At 35.7% G+C, this 18672-nt stretch overlaps 1 protein-coding gene across 1 annotated transcript in view; it reads left to right on the forward strand.

Annotated features, from left to right (window-relative positions):
• Positions 1-498: 498 nt before the first annotated feature.
• The window catches only part of snx6 (sorting nexin 6), a gene marked incomplete at its 5' end in the record, with an annotated part of 32480 nt that continues 14306 nt past the window's right edge, over positions 499-18672 (forward strand). Inside the window, 10 exons of the mRNA XM_056476398.1 lie at positions 499-522; positions 661-711; positions 6410-6514; positions 6630-6740; positions 9886-10007; positions 10457-10580; positions 12686-12781; positions 14948-15053; positions 17348-17423; positions 17513-17552. Of these exons, the coding sequence (XP_056332373.1) occupies positions 499-522; positions 661-711; positions 6410-6514; positions 6630-6740; positions 9886-10007; positions 10457-10580; positions 12686-12781; positions 14948-15053; positions 17348-17423; positions 17513-17552 (855 nt within the window). The remainder of the gene's footprint in view (positions 523-660; positions 712-6409; positions 6515-6629; positions 6741-9885; positions 10008-10456; positions 10581-12685; positions 12782-14947; positions 15054-17347; positions 17424-17512; positions 17553-18672) is intronic.

Below are 18672 nucleotides of genomic sequence, written 5' to 3' on the forward strand. Positions count from 1 at the left end.
ACTCTGGGAGTCCTGCATGAACGCTTTCTTTGCCATTTCAGATGACTTTATTAGTAAGTTATTTGAGTCATTGCAGAGATGTATGGATGCAGTCCTCCAAGCTTATAGGAGTCATTCACAATATTCATTGTTCTTCCACTGCACCATGACTTTATATTCTATACTGAACATTATTTCTGTTAAGTGACAAGACTTTTGTCTAAGCAAAGTCAGACCTTACTGTCCTAATTAAATCTTTAAAAATCAAGGCATGATCATGTTTCATTTTGGTGAAATAAGCGTAATCTAGAGGCCTTTGCCTTTCATATAAGCCACTTCTGATGCCGAATAATCAACTAGAAGTCGTTATTATTTATTGTTCCTGAAACTTGGATAGGCAACAAGACTTTAGTCAGGTAGTGTTCATCGCAAAAATAATGTGCTCTTGTCTTGAATACTTGAAGTCTCCGCCTCTCAGATCTGCTGCCTCGCTGACGTCACGCGCTCCGCCACATTCATACTCCACCCGCAGCAGCCATGATGGTGGGTGCTTTTCTCTCTCACTCCCTCCACCTTCATCCTTTACACCAGATATCACCCAATGCGTCGAAAAATAACGCGCATCTGTCGTCTTTACACCCCAATCGTTCATGTCTCACCTCTCTGTCTGTCTCTCCACAGCAAGAAGGGCTGGACGACGGTCCCGATTTCCTTTCAGAAGAGGACAGAGGAGTAAGTTTTTCCCTTTTCCTCATCTCTATTGTCTTTTTGTGTTCATATTCCGAGTCGTGTTTGTTTGTTGTCGTGTTAAGAGAGTGTGTGTGGGTGTGTGTTGCTGGTGTCATTGTGGCCTGTGTGTGTGTATAATATATGTGTGTGTGTGTCCTATTTGGGTCCGTCCGCTCACTTCCTTCTGACAAACCTCACACACACTAACCTGTGTGTGTGCACAATAATTCGCCTTTTACACCATGTAAGTCTTGTGTTTTAGGCTGAAACTAGGACAAGAACCCGCAAGCCACATCATGCCATGAACAGATTTGATGTTAGCTTGTTTAATTAGCCTGTTAAAGTTAAAGAATAAGCTCTCTCTCTCTCTCTCTCTCTCTCTCTCTCTCTCTCTCTCTCTCTCTCTCTCTCTCTCTCTCTCTCTCTCTCTCTCTCTCTGTGTATGTGTGTGTCTGTTAGTCTCTGTTATCGAGCTGTTGCTTTATTATGTTGTGCAAATTATGTAGTCAATGTTGTTTTTTGTTGCCATATTTTTTTCACCAATTATTGTGTGTTGTGCATTGAGGTAAAGTTGTTTTTATATTCAGACTCTCTCCTTAATAATATAACATCAGGAAAGTATACTGTGCTAATTCTATAAAGTCATATTAGCAGCCAATGACTATCAAAATACATCATTGTTCACAGGCAAAAAAAATGTTGTTTCGAAGTCATACATCATGGTCACAAGCCTCTTTAACCCCATTGAAGCCTATTGATTTGACATATATAAACAAGCAATTAAAATTATGGGCTTAAAGGGCCCCTATTTTAGGAAAATCTTTTGTGTCTCCAGAATGTGTCTGTAAAGTTTCAGCTCAAAACACCCATCAGATTGTTAATTATAGCCTTTAGGAATATTGGATATTCTGCTCTAAATAAAATGTAGCAGTTTTTGTTGACTGTGCATTTAAAGCTAGTTCTCACCACCCACCGTGCACTTGTGCCTGTCAGAGTGTGCCTCAATCTCTGGCTGCCAGATAAACAGCACAGTGACAGACATGAAGGAAGCAGATCTCACGTAATGTTTGTGAGAAATACTACAGTAAGAACTTTCCCAGTGATTATTTGATGTATTTGTTGTGGAGTTAAATCAAGCCTTTCTGCAACAATGGGTCACACAATGTCGTTACAAAGCTTATGCAGACACACTGTTTTTGCAGGGCAAATGTATATATATATTTGTATTTTAAGATTTAAGATTAAATAAGATTTAAGTAAATGAAATGATTGTGTTGTTTTCATATTTATTTATTTTGCTAAGTAGATGATGATGATGATAATAATAATAATAAAATATTTAAATAAAATAAAACAAATCTTTCTGCTTTTGCATAAAATGTAAACTGTGGAGTTTGTGCTTGTGAACGATCTTTTCTTATCTGCTCCCCTTGAATTTAAAATAAATGTAAATTTAAATTGAAAGACGATGCATTTAAGATGCAAGTAAATACAATTGTAGAGAGTACATGGCAGTAATTCAATATTGGGCTCGGGGCAAACAAGCCATCAAAATATTTCCTTAAAATACAATACTATAGAATAAAACGAGGATTAGCATCTGATATAATGTGATGAAGATTGTATATGTGATTTTACACACGTGTAAAGTGTTGCAAAAGGTTGAAAATGCTTTTAAAGTGATTTTAAAAAGGGCTTAAATTTGGAAAGTATAAGAATCCTGATGTAATCACCAGGTAAACCAGTATTTTGATGAGAGGCGTTGTCTCTCTCTCCATTGTAAACAATAAGGGTCGGTTCACACGTGAGTTGCATACATCATCATTATGCGACATGACTTGCTCCAGACTGTCATGAACACACTAAGGATAGTTTGTAGAGGCTGCGGATTAAAGAAAATAATTTTGCAAATCAATAGTGTTCTGTTTCTCTAACAGATTGATCATTTCACTTCATACTTCCTTGGCGTATCATCAGGAGCCAGATACAATTCTTTAATATTGTAGCAGAAAATGTGTGGGTCATTGGGGAGAAGTGTTTCAGAATTAAAATAGTTTATTTTAAAGTCACAGACATGTTTTTAACCATAATTGTTGCTTTATTACCACAATTATTATAGCTATTGTAACTCTGACAGCGAGTTCATTAATTTAAGATTATAATGTATAAAATGATGATATTATTTTTTGTGGCACAGTGGCTCAATGGTTAGCACTGTTACCTCACAAAAAGAAAGTCGCTGGTTCGAGCCTCGGCTGGGCCAGTTGCCATTTCTGTGTGGAGTTTGCTTGTTCTCCCCGTGTTCGCATGGGTTTCCTCCAGGTACTCTGGTTTCCCCCACAGTCTGAATTGGTAAAACTAAATTGACTCTAGTGTGAATGTGAAAGTGTTTGAATCTTTCCCAGTACTGGGTTGTGGCTGGAGGGGCATCCGCTGTGTAAAACAAATGCTGGAATAGTTGGCGGTTCATTACGCTGTGGCAACCCCAGATAAATAACGAAAGCCTAAGGAAAATGAATGAATGATGAAATTCATTCAATCATTCATTTTCTTTTCGGCTTTGTGCCTTTATTAATCCGGGGTTGCCACAGCGGAATGAACCGCCAACTTATCGAGCACATGTTTTATGCAGCGGATGCACTTTAAGCTGGAACCCATCTGTGGGAAACATCCATACACACTTATTCACACTCATACACTACGAACAATTTAGCCTACTTAATTCACCACGTCTTTGGCCTGTGGAGGAAACCCACGCAAATGTGGGGAGAACATGCAAACTCCACACAGAAATGCCAACTGACCCAGCCAAGGCTCGAACTAGCAATCTTCTTGCTGTGAGGTGACAACACTACCTACTTCGCCACCGCGTTGCCCGAATGATGATATTATTTTACTTAAAAGTAAGTAAATAAAAAAACAGCCTGATATTTCTCTGCAGTGCTGTTTGTATGCGATTTAGCATTTCTGAAATGTAAAAATTAGTTAGAAGTAGGGTTATAGAAGTATATTATAAGCATTTGAGGATTTTATGCATGAGTTGTCAAAGACAAATAACACAAATTGAATATTTGAATGAATAAATGTTGGTCAAAGACGAGATGTAGGCATTGCAAAAACCAATTTACATAGAAAAAGACAATAAATGCAAATAAATGGTCTACTTTGAAATAAAATGAGTGAAAAAAAATCCTAATTTAGCCTAATATATATTTATTCACAATTGTATTGTACATAAAGTAATTTTGAAGGATAGTGGCAGATTATGAAGATTTAAAATTACATTTAATCTGTCATTTTAACCAAACTGTTAAAAAGAGTATTTTAGTCAAATGAGTCTAGTTTATGTTATATCTAACAGCATGTGTGCATACACTACCGGTCAAAAGATTGGGCTCAGTAGGATTGTTAAATGTTTTAAAATAAGCTTCTCCTGCTCACCAAGGCTGCGTTTATTTCATCAAGAATACAGTACACAGTGTAAAATTGTGAAATGTTATTGCGCTATAAAATAACTGTTCAAAAGTAGTTTATCATTCATTTAATCATTTATTCCAGTGATTTTGAAGATGAATTTTCAGCTTCATTACTTATTTATTATTATTATAATTTTTATTAATGTTAATAGTAATAAAAGCAATAATGACTGGAGTAACCATTTCATTTGAAACTACATACAATAAGAAAGCAGTTATTTAAAACTTTAATAAATATTTAACAGTTTTTTTTTACATTTAATAATTGCCGCCTTGATGAACAGAATACTTTTCTTTAAAAAAACATAGACATTTTTTTTTTTACCCTAAACTTTTGACCGGTAGTGTGTATATATATATATATATATATATATATATATATATATATATATATATATATATATATATATATATATATATATATATATATATATTTATATATATTTATATATATATATTTATATATATAAATATATATATATATATATATTTTTTTTGTGCATAAGCTATTGTTATACTGAAATCATGGTGAAGGGGTCTGTGGCGAAATTAAGAAGGGGAAATGTATTGGACTTTTTTGATGCCTTAAAATATAAAGGAAAGCGTATAAAAGTGTCGTGACTGGTCACGTTTTCGCTAAAGTTTTCTTATTATTACCTACAAATGCACTTAAAAAGCACAAAAAAATCCCATTAAAATATTCTTTTTATTTCCATAGGATGACACTGATGTTTGTTCTGGTCATGCTTTGTCTGGTATTCAACAGTATGTGTTGAAAATGTTCATTTTACTGACTATGTTGCGACCTTATTATGCATTTTAAATAACCTAAAAATAAACGTTTTATATTTTAAATGAGGAACATAAACATGAGCTGTGGATGTGAATAAAAAAGTCTGCGAGTTTACAGTATGCAATATACTTTGTGTAGAAATGCTGTGAGGTAAACTGCACAACCCCAAAGAAATAATGCTAATGAAAAGGATAAGAGTTTGCTCACTATAGAGCAAAATGACTGATTTTGTTTGACATTTTTGCATTCATGAGGAGAAAGCTTCATTATGGATAATGATGGATGTGAAATTGGCACTTGTGTGATTTTGATAAATCAAATATAATACTTTGAAAACACTGACAGATACATTTTTGAGTATTTTTAAAGTACTGTAAAACACAAGCCTAAACAAACAACGTAGAAAGGGTTTCACCGTTTTGGTAAAACTTAATTTTTGTCATGGGAAAGTTGACATTTATACTATACGATAAGGTTGTGCGATTTAATTAAAATCGTATCAAAATCGCGATTTGAACATGCACGGTTTCTAAATCGCCTTACAGCATAATTATTTTTTGCGCGCTCTAGTCCCGACTAATGCTACTCCCGTAGTTTGCTATTTGAACCAATCATAACTCAGCGCGCCTACACAGTGCGAGAACAGGTAAGCTTAATGACAAATAGCCTGCATTAACAGGCATGATGAGTTCAGCACAGGAAGGCTTGGTGCCCAAAAGAAGTCAACGTCTGTAGTGTGGGATTACTTTGGAGATCGGAAGGCTGATGTATTCTGTCAGTCACAGATCACGTCTAAAAGCATTTGGAAAGCATGAGGCACGTTGCTTTCTTTAGCATTTTCAACGCACTTTTGCACTCACGCTCTTCTGTCATTCCTGGATGACCATAAACCGTATTTACAGAGGATAACAAACTAACAAATCATTGCTGCAGCTCTGATACAAGTTTTATTCATGGAGAAAATTAAAAAGCTCTGAGTGTTTGGGTGTTCTTTGTTTGTATGAGGTAATTAGTCTACCGTTAATACTAAAATGTGTGTATTTCGTTCAAAGTATGAAGCTGATTGGTCAGTTTTTGTTACGCGACTCTGCAGTCTGAAAAGTTCGGTTGTTTTCAACTAGGGGCGCCTGGAATACGTGCACATTGCCTCCATTGGAAATAATGAACTTGTGCATGCATTTTTTGCCTTGTGTCAGTTTTAGAGACATGTTACAGGTCTTTGATAAAAATATAATTATTTTCCTTTGGAAATATGTTTCATATTTACGCTGTAAAATATCTGTGTGTGTCAAAATCGTGATTAAGATAGAAATCGCAATATTGTTCAAGAAAATCGTGATAGGTTTCTTTTGCCCATATCGCACAGCCCTACTATACTTAATGACCTATTGATACTGTTTTGATTACATTGTATTTATTGTTGTATTAACAGCCCAGGGCGGTGAATGTGGATCTTCAGACTGACGCTACACTACAGGTGGACATTTCAGACGCTCTGAGTGAGAGAGACAAGGTCAAGTTCACCGTCCACACAAAGGTACGCAACATCAGTGAATGAAGAAATCCACGAGTGTGTGTTTGTGATTTCAGCTGGCTGTATGTGCATGCCGTTTATCGCATTCATTCAGTACATTGTTTTGTTTTTTTCCCAGAGCACTCTACCTAATTTCAAGCAGAATGAATTTTCTGTGGTTAGACAGCATGAAGAATTTATCTGGCTCCACGACTCGTTTGTGGAAAATGAAGAATATGCAGGATATATTGTAAGTGTTTTTCTGTTATTATGTATATATTGGCTGTACAACATATTGTTTCAGCATTGGCAGGACAGTGTGCACATCTGCAATAGTCACATTGTTGATGTTCAGTGTCAAGAAGGGATTATTGTTGACCTCCAGCCACTTGCTAACTTTATCCATTGTTGAATATAAGTTTATAATTTGCTTTTTTTTCCTGTTGAACATAAAGGGCTCTATTTTAACAATCTAGGTGCAAAGTCTAAAGCGCAGGGTGCAAAAGCATTAATGGCATCTCCGAATACACATTTGCTGTTTTATAGACGGAAAAATACGCTAGGCATGTCTAACAGGGTTGTGCTTATTCTCTTAATGAGTTATGGGTGCGTTTTGAGAATAAACCAATCAGAGTCTCATCTCATATTATTTTATGCAGATGTACTCCCTTCAGGGTTCATACGGTCATGGAAAAGCTGGAAAATTCATGCAATTTTGACATGGCATTTTCCAGGTCTGGAAAAGTTTTGGAAAAACAGAAAAACCCATGAGGTTTTGCAAAAGTCATGGAAATTACATTTACATTCAGTCATAGCAGACATTTTTGTCCAAAGCGATTTAGGCTGCGGTCACACTAGAGCTTGTGCTTGCAAAATTCCCCCGGAAAGAGGTGGGGTTAAACAATATGATTAGACATTATTAAAAGTGAGCGATTGCTCCATATTTAAAATTTCTTATTTTAGATGATCTTCTATTGGTTTCACGCAATTACCTGATGTGATTTCGCAGGTAAGAATTCACCAAGATTGAACTTTCGAATGCAGTGAAATTCGAAACGCGTGTTTGGGTTTCTGGTCTGCCGCATTCGCATGCTTATGAATGGAAGTCTGTAAGAGCGAAAAGTGTGATCGCGGCTTTACAATAGAACTAGTTCTACCTACTATTTAACAAACTATTAAGATTATCTAAAATTAGTTTGACAAATATCTGTATATTTGAATGGAGGTTAGTTGTTTTTACTTCTTTTCTTGGCCAAAAACATGCTCTCACATTACTAGTGCTGTGTAAGCATCATCTATTTACATAGATATAAAATTAATTGAAACTATTGCATGTTTTATGATATGCTGTAATAAATTTAAACAATTCTTTTTTTTTTAATAATTCTTTTTTTAGAGGTTTTCACCTTTTATTGATAGGAGATTTGTGGAGTGGAGATTTACAGACAGGAAAGTGTGGGGAGCAGAAATGGGGGAAGGATCGGCAAAGGACCTTGAGTCGGGAATTGAACTCAGGTCGCCGCGAGCACCTGGGTGCTATATGTTGACGCACTAACCACTAGGCTATTGGCGCCGACACGATTCTTATGATTTACCACGTATATGTAGACATTACATGAAACATTAGGTCATGAAAATTGACTTGAAAGTTCTGGAAAAGTCATCAAATTTTGGTATTAAAAATGTGTTTAAACCCTGTTCCTTACAAAATCACCCCAAACCAACAATAATATATTCAATATATTCAATAATATTTTCATTAATGGTTAAAGTTAATCAATCCATCTGGTGAAATATATTTCACTTCAAAATAAATAGTGCATGAAAACAAAATATTTTGCAATGCCATTTTCCCCAATATCTAATAATGTGTACATCCTGTCAAAACTCTGGGATCAATAATATTAAAAAATATATACATTTTTAGCTAAAAGAAGCCTGTTTTGCACACCAAATCTGCATCAATAAATAAGAAATGTGTTTCTAAAGCCTCAGTAAAATGTGTTTACTTTTATTCATCATGTATGCATTTAATTTTTCAGTAGTGAAAGTAAAGATATTTATAATGTTATCAAAAGATATCTTCACAAAACTATGGTTATTGTAAGAATCTTCATTAATGATTGAGAACCAATAATAGAAAAGCAAATCAACATATTATAATGATATCTGAAGGATGTGTGACACTGAAGACTGGAGTCATGCTGAAAACTCAGCTTACCTTCAACATTTTTAACTACACCGATCAAGAAAACATTAAAAATACACATAATTTAACATTTTTCTGTATTTTTAATTAAATAAATGCAATATTAATATGCGAACTAGCCGTCTTTTAAAAACCGATCCAAATCTTTTCACCGTGCGTGATGTAACTGATGCCTAATCGCAATCACAGGCCTGCAGTTTGCAGTTCTGCTTGTAATGTAATTCCTTCATTTGCTTTACACTGGACACTTGTTTGAGCTCTCTGGCTCATACTCTCTTTAAACACTGGTTCATTATGTGTGTGTTTGAGAGCAAACGCTCCAGCCGCTCATGCCAAAGCTGAAATCATCACTTAATGTCCTTTTATAGCCCTGCTGTTTATAACTAGATCTGTTGTCGCAGTATTAATATAATTCAGTTCAGGTGCAAGAAAAAAGGGGAAATAATGTTTGCTACAGTTTCCTTTGAAACTATTATCAGGGTACAAAAGTTTAAAGGCTTTGAATTATTTATAGCTCTTAAAATTAGACACCACACTGAGAATTTACATTCAGTAAATGGTGATATTATGTAACCCAGAGTCTCAATAGAAGAGTGCCAATTATACATTGACTTTTTTGGTTATGTATATAATTTATTAATAAAATGTATTTAAGTTTTCAGTGTTTTGAGGCATATTTAGTGTATTCTGACCTACAGTAACCTCTGATTTGCTATTTTAAAGGTTACTGTAAGTCCAACTATACAAACTATGCATGCAATTTTACTTTATTTTAGGCTCAATGTAGATTTCAACAGCTATTTTACAAGAAAAGTGTCTTGTGAACCCTTATTATGTCCATCAGTGCACTAAATTCGCTGGTTTCAGACTGTTGAATGAATTTTTTCTCGAATAGACTGGCACGATTGCACATTCACAATGGTATGAACCGTTATAGGGGTGTCATGTATATTTATATTATCCATTATTTTAATAATATTATTATTATTCAAGATACAGATCAGTTTGAACTATTTCTCACTCTTAAAGGCTCTCCCTCCTATTCATCTTCTTTTGATGTCCTTCGGGGGGGGGGATCAAGGGTTAATTAGGGGGGTTAAATCCCTCCAAACCACCCTGTAATTTGCACACTGCCCTCTAAAAGCTAAATAATTTTGGGAGTCTCAGTTATGGTCTTTCCCTGTAGATTCCTCCTGCTCCTCCGAGACCAGATTTCGACGCTTCACGGGAGAAGCTCCAGAAACTCGGAGAAGGTGAAGGATCGATGACGAAGGAGGAGTTCACCAAGATGAAGCAGGAACTGGAGGCGTGAGTCACTCGTCTGCTTACAGTTGAAGTGAACATTTTTAGCTCTCCTGTCAATTTTGATTTCTTTTTCAAATATTTCCCAAATGATGTTTAACAGAGCAAGGAATTTGTTTTCACAGTATTTCCGATAATATTTTTCCTTCTGGAGAAAGTCTTATTTGTTTTATTTCGGCTAGAATAAAAGCAGTTTTTAATTTTTTAATAAACATTTTAAGGTCAAAATAATTAGCCCCTTCAAGCTATATATTTTTTCGATTGTCTACAGAACAAGCTATCGTTATACAATGATTTGCATAATTACTCTAACTTGCAACTGTATTTCTATTGGCTAATGTTAACAAACAATAATAAATACTTGAATAAATGTATTGTTTATTGTTTATTTATGTTAGTAAATGCATTAACTTATAAAACCTTATTGTAAAGTGTTATCTGAAAATGTGTTGCAGTGAATATCTGGCCATCTTCAAGAAGACTGTGGCGATGCATGAGGTCTTTCTATGCCGCGTTGCTGCCCATCCTGTCCTGCGCAAAGACTTGAACTTTCACGTTTTCTTAGAGTACAACCAAGATGTAAGTTTGACAATTCCTTTATTTATTTATCTCTTGCTATATACATCTTGGATCTTGCAGTGATTAAATAGGTTTTAATTCTTGCTGTAATTGTTTTTTATTTAAATGTAGCCATTCTAAAATAATTGATCATTAATAGTCTAGATAAAAAAGGGTTGACTTTTTTTCTTTTATTGATTACTTGTGTATATAACTTTTAATATTTATAAATAAAGTTTTTAATATTTTTGGACCAAAATGATAGGGCCGAAAGCAGAAGGATGTTTTATTTGAAATTGTCCAAAAACGTACACACACTACCTGCCAAATGTCTTGTCATCGATCCCAGTTGTAAGAGCAACAAATATTAACTTGACTTCTAGTTGATCATTTGGAAAAGTGTCAGAAGATAGATTTTTCTGATGAATCATCTGTTGAACTGCATCCCAATCACCACAAATACTGCAGAAGACCTACTGGAATCTGCATGGACCCAAGATTCTCACAAATACCAGTCAAGTTTGGTGAAGGAAGAAGCATGGTTTGGGGTTACATTCAGTATGGGGACTTGCAAGAGATCTGCAGAGTGGATGGCAACATCAACAGCCTGAGGTATCAAGACATTTGTCCTGCCTCATTACATTACAAACCACAGGAGAGGGCAAATTCTTCAGCAGGATAGCTGCTCCTTCTCATACTTCAGCCTCCTCATCAAAGTTCCTGAAAGCAAAGAAGGTCAAGGTGCTCCAAGATTGGCCAGCCCAGACACCACACATGAACATTATTGAGCATGGAGATGGAGGAGGCATTGAAGATGAATCCAAAGAATCTTGATGAACTCTGGGAGTGACTTTATATTCTATACTTTACATTATATCTAGTTAAGTGACAAGACTTTACAAGTCAGACCTTACTGTCCTATTTAAATAATTAAAAATCAAGGCATGATCATATTTTATTTTGGTATAAAATAAGCGTAATCTAGAGGCCTTTGCCTGTAATATAAGCGTCTTCGGATACCCAATGATCAACTAGAAGTCGAGTTATTATTTGTTGTTCCTAAAACTTGGATAGGCGACAAGATTTTAGTCAGGTAGTGTAAATACAAAAAATTTAATTAAATAATTAAAGCAGTGACAATGACACATGCATTATTATTATTTTATTATTTATTCAGCTAATTCACTCAAAATTATTTTTTTCTGTATTTTATTACAGTCATGGAGTAAATGTGCAGAACAAAATAATTAAAAAAAGTAATAATTTATGTGTGAATAACAGCTAAAAAAATAAATAAATGCAAGTGTTATTCATTATCATTGATATACTATTGCGTTTGTTTCAGCAGATTTGAGTATTTTTATATATTTTCACAATGTATTAGAATTTTTCTTTGTAGTTCATGTTTACTAATGTTAACTAAGAAAACCTTACTTTAAACCTTCATCAGGTAAACTAAATGATAAGGAGTGAAATTAGCAAGACAGCTGAAATAGGAAAAATAAAAAGATGTTTAATATTCATTTCATTCATTCATTCATTTTCGGCATAATCCCTTTATTAATGAGGGGTTGCCACAGTGGAATGAACCACCAACTTATCCAGCACATGTTTTACGCAGCGGATGCCCTTCCAGCTGCAACCCATCACAAGGAAACACGCATACACTTTTGCACATACTCGCATACACTACAGCCAATATAGCTTATTCATCTCACATATACCGCATGTGTTTGGACTGCGGGGGAAACCGGAGCACCCGGAAGAAACCCACACCAACGCGGGAGAACATGCAAATTCCACACAGAAATGCCAACTGACCCAGCCGGGGCTCAAAACCAGCAACCTCCTTGCTGTGAGGCAATTGTGCTACCCACTGCGCCACCGTGCTGCCCTAAAATTCATTTCAAATATCAAAAATGTTTTACATTTTAGTTTTCTAAAATAATATGAAGTTCAGTAAATACTCTTTAATAATTATTCCTGAGCATTTAATTGTTCGTTTGACCTTGGATTTGTGACTTGAAATAATAGCTGACAGTTAACTGATTCTGAGTAGGTGCTAAATATAATGTCTGAAGCTTTAATTGTCGATTTGTCCTTGTCTTTATCTGCTGACATTACAGCTGAGTGTACGAGGGAAGAACAAGAAAGAGAAACTGGAGGATTTCTTTAAGAACGTGGTGAAATCTGCAGACGGGGTTCTGGTGGCTGGAGTGAAGGTCAGTTTTTTTCTTTCTGTATCATGTGACGCTTTTATATGACTCTGCTTTAGAAATCAGGGGGAGGAAAGAGAGGCCACGGCGGCCAGCACCTCTTCTGAGGAATTATTTACTTTGGCTTTGAGTTCAGCTTGTGGTTGAAGGACAGTTTATGAGTCTCTGGTGAATGCTTGACTAGTAGGGGAATGCAGGATGGCCATGAAACATGTAGTCAAAAATACTGGTTTAAATTTTTGCTGTCATTACATCCCAAAGGCTCAATTATATCATTAGTTGAATTATTGCATCCAAAAAGTAACTTTTTTCTTAACTCTACCAATAACATACTGAACCATGACTTTGCTTTAAAGTGAAGTAACAATAATAGTGTTTTTTTAATCTAAAAATAATAATAATATATTTTTTAACCTCTTACCTCGCTACAAAGCATAATGAAACAAAAGAAAATTCTTCAGCACTGTATTCTTCCCTATTCTCAGCTTTTGGATAAATAAAAATAAAAACAAAAGATGGCGTTCACGTCTTATTAAAGTTACCTTCATGTTTGCAAAATGGAAGTCATACAACATCTTCCCTATCCACCTTACTCTGAGAAAAGAGTAAACTTAGAGAGCGGCAGCTTGGTATGAATTTGGAAAGAGCTGGGCCAAAAAGTAACAAACAAAATAATAATGTACCAAAAGCACAAAAGTCTCAAAAGTGGCCAGAAGGGTGAAAAAGAATTTTACCCAAACAAAAGTTAAGCAAAATAGACAAAAATCAATATTGTGTCAGCAAGAATGAGATCAAAGAAATGTGTGCTACCCTTCGCTTTTCCTGGTGTCCCTTTTATATTGCCACGCCACTTAACGATTACAGACCGCTCTCCTGACCAATCAGCTGTTTCGGACCAAATTAAATTGACAGGCATGAGAGGAAAAACGAGAGAAAGAGAGAATGCAAGAGTGGGAGGAAAAATACAAACAATATACGTCTACGGATGTAGCAATAAATAATTATTATGGTTGTTATTATGAAATATTATTAATTCGGTTTATTTATTTTGGTTTATAAGTCTCTGGTGAATGCTTGCTAGTTGAGGAATGCAGGATGGCCATGAAACATGTAGTCAAAAATACTGGTTTAAATTTTTGCTATCATTACATCCCAAAGGCTCAATAATTTTGTTAATTGAATTTTTGCACAGAAAAAAAATAAGCATTTTTTTCTTACCTCTACCAAAAATGTACTGAACCATGACTTTGTTTTGAAGTAAGAATACTTGTGTTTTTTTATTATTGGTATACATATTTATTTAATAATAATAATTCCTTTTCTGGACACTCAAAGCGCTTTACACATTGGGGGGAAATCTCCTCATCCATCACCAGTGTGCATCATCCACCTGGATAAAGAGACAGCACCATTATGCACCAGACCACACACCAGCTGATTGGTGGAGAGGAGACGAGTGATGAAGCCAATTATGATATGGGGATGGTTAGGAGGGCATGATGGACAGAGGCCAGTGGGCAGGACATCCTGGGATTTTAATGACCACAGAGAGTCAGGACCTCGTTTAATGTCTCATCCGAAAGACAGCGCTCACTAAGCAGTATAGAGTCCCCTTGACTATAATGGGGCATTAGGACCCACACAGACCGCAGGTTGAGCGCCCACTGCTGGTCTCACTAACACCACTTCCGGCAGCAATCAGAGAAGCGAACGCAGTTTTTTTTTTCAGGCACGACTGGTTCGCAACTGGAAATGGGAACGCGCATGCTTTTTAAACAGTCGCGTGCATCACATCATCTGTGCGTACAAGTAATCATCCTCTCATTCGGTATTCACCTGCTTTCTTTTGCTCGCACGAATGCTATTTTTGTCGGTTGTGCTGCTGCTTTTTTCTAAAATTGCATTTGCACAAATATTGGGCCATCCTTTTTGCCAAACCCTGCTTTTAGGAAAACTACCATTTAAAAATTATTTTCAACCGGGCAAAGTGGCTAGCGGGAGTGTCTGTCTAACCTGCCACAGCTGAAATCTACCCGCATATTAATGGTTAATGTCAAGCCCTGTATATAAGTAATATTTTAATTGCTATTTTAATATAAATAATACAGTTATTTGTGAAAAGTATGTTGTTTTTTATGTGACACCGCATTGTTTTTTATGTTTCAATGACAGGACGTTGATGATTTCTTTGAACATGAGAAGACATTCCTTTTAGAGTATCACAACCGAGTCAAAGACTCCTCTGCCAAATCTGACCGAATGATCAGGTCTCACAAAAGTAAGTTTCTCTCATCTGTCTCATTTTTATGAGTGAAATCATGACACGTTTGTAGACTCTACTGGGTCTCGTGACAACAATAGCACTAAGGAAAAGGCATGGTCAAAGTTCTCTTGTCACAGGAACAGTGTTGTGTGGGTGGTGGTTTAGAAGTACACAAATTTGTATAATGACATGGGAATGATCTAGATGTACTCTATTAAGGTGGTTTAGATGGACATAGAGTTGAAGTCAGAATTATTAGCCTTCCTATATATTTTTGCCACCAATTTCTGTTTAACACATTACTAAATATAATAGTTTTAATAACTCATTTCTAATCACTGATTTATTTGATCTTTGCCATGATGACAGTACAAAATATTTTACTAGATGTTTTTCAAGACATTAGTATTCAGCTTAAAGTGACATCTAAAGGCTTAACTAGGTTAATTATGCATGTTAGAATATTTAGGCAAGTCATTGTATAACAATGGTTTGCTCTGTAGACTATCAAAAATAGATATTGCTTAAGGGGCTAATAATATTGACTTTAAAAAGGTATAAAATAAAACAAATAAGACTTTCTCCAGAAGAAAAATATTATAGGAAATGCTGTGAAAATGTAGTTGCTCTGTTAAACATCATTTGGAAAATATTTTAAAAAGAAAAAAAAAACAATTCACAGAAGGGGGAATAATTGTGACTTCAACTGTACATTGTGTCCTCGTAATCTAAAACACTTAAAATACATACTTAACAGGCAGTGGTGTAGTCCTTGCTATACGCACGTATACTCAGTATGCCTACTTTTTTCCACGAGCTGTTTGGGTATTACGACTTCTGAGGATCATACTCTCGGTATACTCACTTGTTTTGGTGATTAGACTTCTCTAATTTTTGTATTGAGTATTTGAGTTTTTCGAAGACCACAACTAATCAGCTGAATGATGTCTCGTTGAAACATTCAAGTAAAATTATAAAACAGCATGGGCTTCGCTTTAGCCCTCCTATATTTCCATTCAGCCCCCCTAACACCTTTGCGATTACCTGTACACTACTAAATGATCGCCTCAGTCCCCTTTAAATTTGATATAAAAACGGCGGCAAAATCCCGCTCCTGAACTTGTTTTAGTTAGTCAGCAAACCACAGCTGTGCAGATTGTGTGTGTATATATATATATATATATATATATATATATATATATATATATATATATATATATATATATATATATATATATATATATATATATATATATATATATAATAAATGAATTAAAGATACAGTGACTTTCGTCGTTTCTTTGCCTACTTTTAAAATTTGGATTGGATTGGATTTTTTTTTAGAGGTAGTCCTCATAAACCAGCTGCTGGTGTCAATGTCAAACTAACAATCAAAGAGCACAGATTTTAGCCTAGGATTACTGGAGTGTTTTAGGATTACCCAAATTTGTCTCAGACTACCAAATCATGAGCAGGGCTTTACTCTCACTCCCAGACTGTGGATTAAAGCTGATAATGTTGTTAATAATGTTCAACATCGTGCACAGACTGATTGTTTACATCATAAGCATCAGTGTATCATTAAAAGCCACAGTGATTGATTTGAATTTATTTGTATGTGTCCCTGAAGGGCCGGTGTCCCTGCAGGATTTAGCTCCAACTTGCCTCAACACACCTGCCTGGATGTTTCAAGTTTACCTAGTAAGACCTTGATTTGTTAGTTCAGGTGTGTTTGATTAGGATTGGAGCTAAAATCTGCAGGACCTCCACGAACAAGTTTGTTGTCCCCTGTTAAAAAACAATAACCAATGAATTACATTACAGTAATCTGCAAGGACCACAGACTTAGCTTAATCTTCTTATGATTTTCTAAAGAGACAGACAAATAACAGGCACAAACTCGGGGAGTAATTCTCCTCATCAGTAACACTGTTTCTGAAGCTCTTAAAGTTTTAGTTGTACGTTTTCTTTGGAGAAAGTAATTGCATTATAATATTATGTTACAGCACATTTCAGATGGCTGACAGTCGTAACTTCTCCTCAGATGCAGTATTCAGAAGTTCATTTTCATCATTCCTGTGACTCTTTTGCGTTGAGTGTTTTTCCAGTACTGAGCCAAATAGCCAAATGTTTAGGCTTTTTCTTGAGTGGTTTGAGTGTTATTGGTACAACACGGAAACCTGATCTGGAAGAGCGGAAAGAGCTGTGAACCGGTGTGATTCAGGCTGGATATGCAGCTCTGACTGACCTCTGTGTCTGTTTGTGTGTGTATCTGTCTGTTTGCGTGCGTGTGTGTGTGTGTTTTTCAGGTGCAGCGGATGACATCAACAGAATCGCCTCCACGCTCTACACTTTAGGAACTCAAGACTCCACAGATCTGTGCAAGTATGACACGGATCGAAACATTTTAGCCTGTTTGCTAGTGGAGACAAATGGGTTTCTCAAATGTGCTTTTCGTTTTTCTCCCCAAACAGATTTTTCCTGAAAGTATCAGAGCTTTTTGAGAAAACACGGGTAAGTGTTTTCATTTTTATAACACTTAATTAGGGATCTGCGACAATATTGTTATCGGCCGATAAATGCTATTTTTAAAATTATGGTTATCGATCCGATGTCTAAATTAGTCCGATGTCTTTAAGCCGATAAATTACGTAATTGTACAGATCTGCCTGCCTTGCGCATGCGTGGGCGGAACTTGTTTACACTTGTCCAGTGCAGTATAATGGATCTCTCCTCACATTGTTTATTATTTCAAAGTCCGTCCTTTCTTCATGTGGTATTGCTGTGCGTTAATAACTCAGTAAGGAACCATATTACCATTGAACCATTGTAGATATGTTTGATAGAGTGCCATTGTGTATTTGCTTTAAATCACCTCAGGAAAAAAATATTACATGTGTAAACATTACCGCAGCGATACATGCGTGTTTAACAACTTGTTGGGTTGTTTGTAATCTAATATGATTATTTGTTGTTATCAACGCTTTGCTTGCCATGTGTTGTTGATGTAAGATTGTATTCAGTTTGATCGAAATATTCATAGATTATAACGAGTGCACGTGAGAGCTGTCACCGCACACACGGGGGAGAGGTGCGCTCTCAACTCGCCGCCACAGTCTGTCCTTATATTATGCTCTGTGTTTGTCATAAAGTCATCTGTGTGCTCAACGCTCAAGGGTTGTATAAAAATCTGACTCCGAGGGCAAATCTGCGCCTGCAGTAGAGTAAAACTCACAGCAGTTTATCATAAACTTTTCATCGATCATTTTTCCTGCAATTGACAGCAAGAACGAACATAGAAGCATTGTCTGGATGACAAGCAGCAGCAACATGTGTTCAAAAGAATCTAAAACGCCAAATAAGATGAATCTATGCCACATTTTGTAAAGTAATACAATCTGTATTTAGCTGTTCACTTGTACAGTGACTCTGAACTGTGAGAACACCCCTAAAAAAGGCTTTTTCAGACATTACACATTTGTACATACGTACATTACTGTAACACTTTTTATTCAAGAACATTTGAGTCAATTTAATTCAATTCAATTCACCTTTATTTGTATAGCGCTTTTACAATGTAGATTGTGTCAAAGCAACTTTACGTAGACGATCATAGTAAATTGGACCAGTGTAG

The sequence above is a fragment of the Danio aesculapii genome, chromosome 17, assembly GCF_903798145.1.
Source record: "Danio aesculapii chromosome 17, fDanAes4.1, whole genome shotgun sequence".
Lineage (NCBI taxonomy): Eukaryota > Metazoa > Chordata > Actinopteri > Cypriniformes > Danionidae > Danio > Danio aesculapii.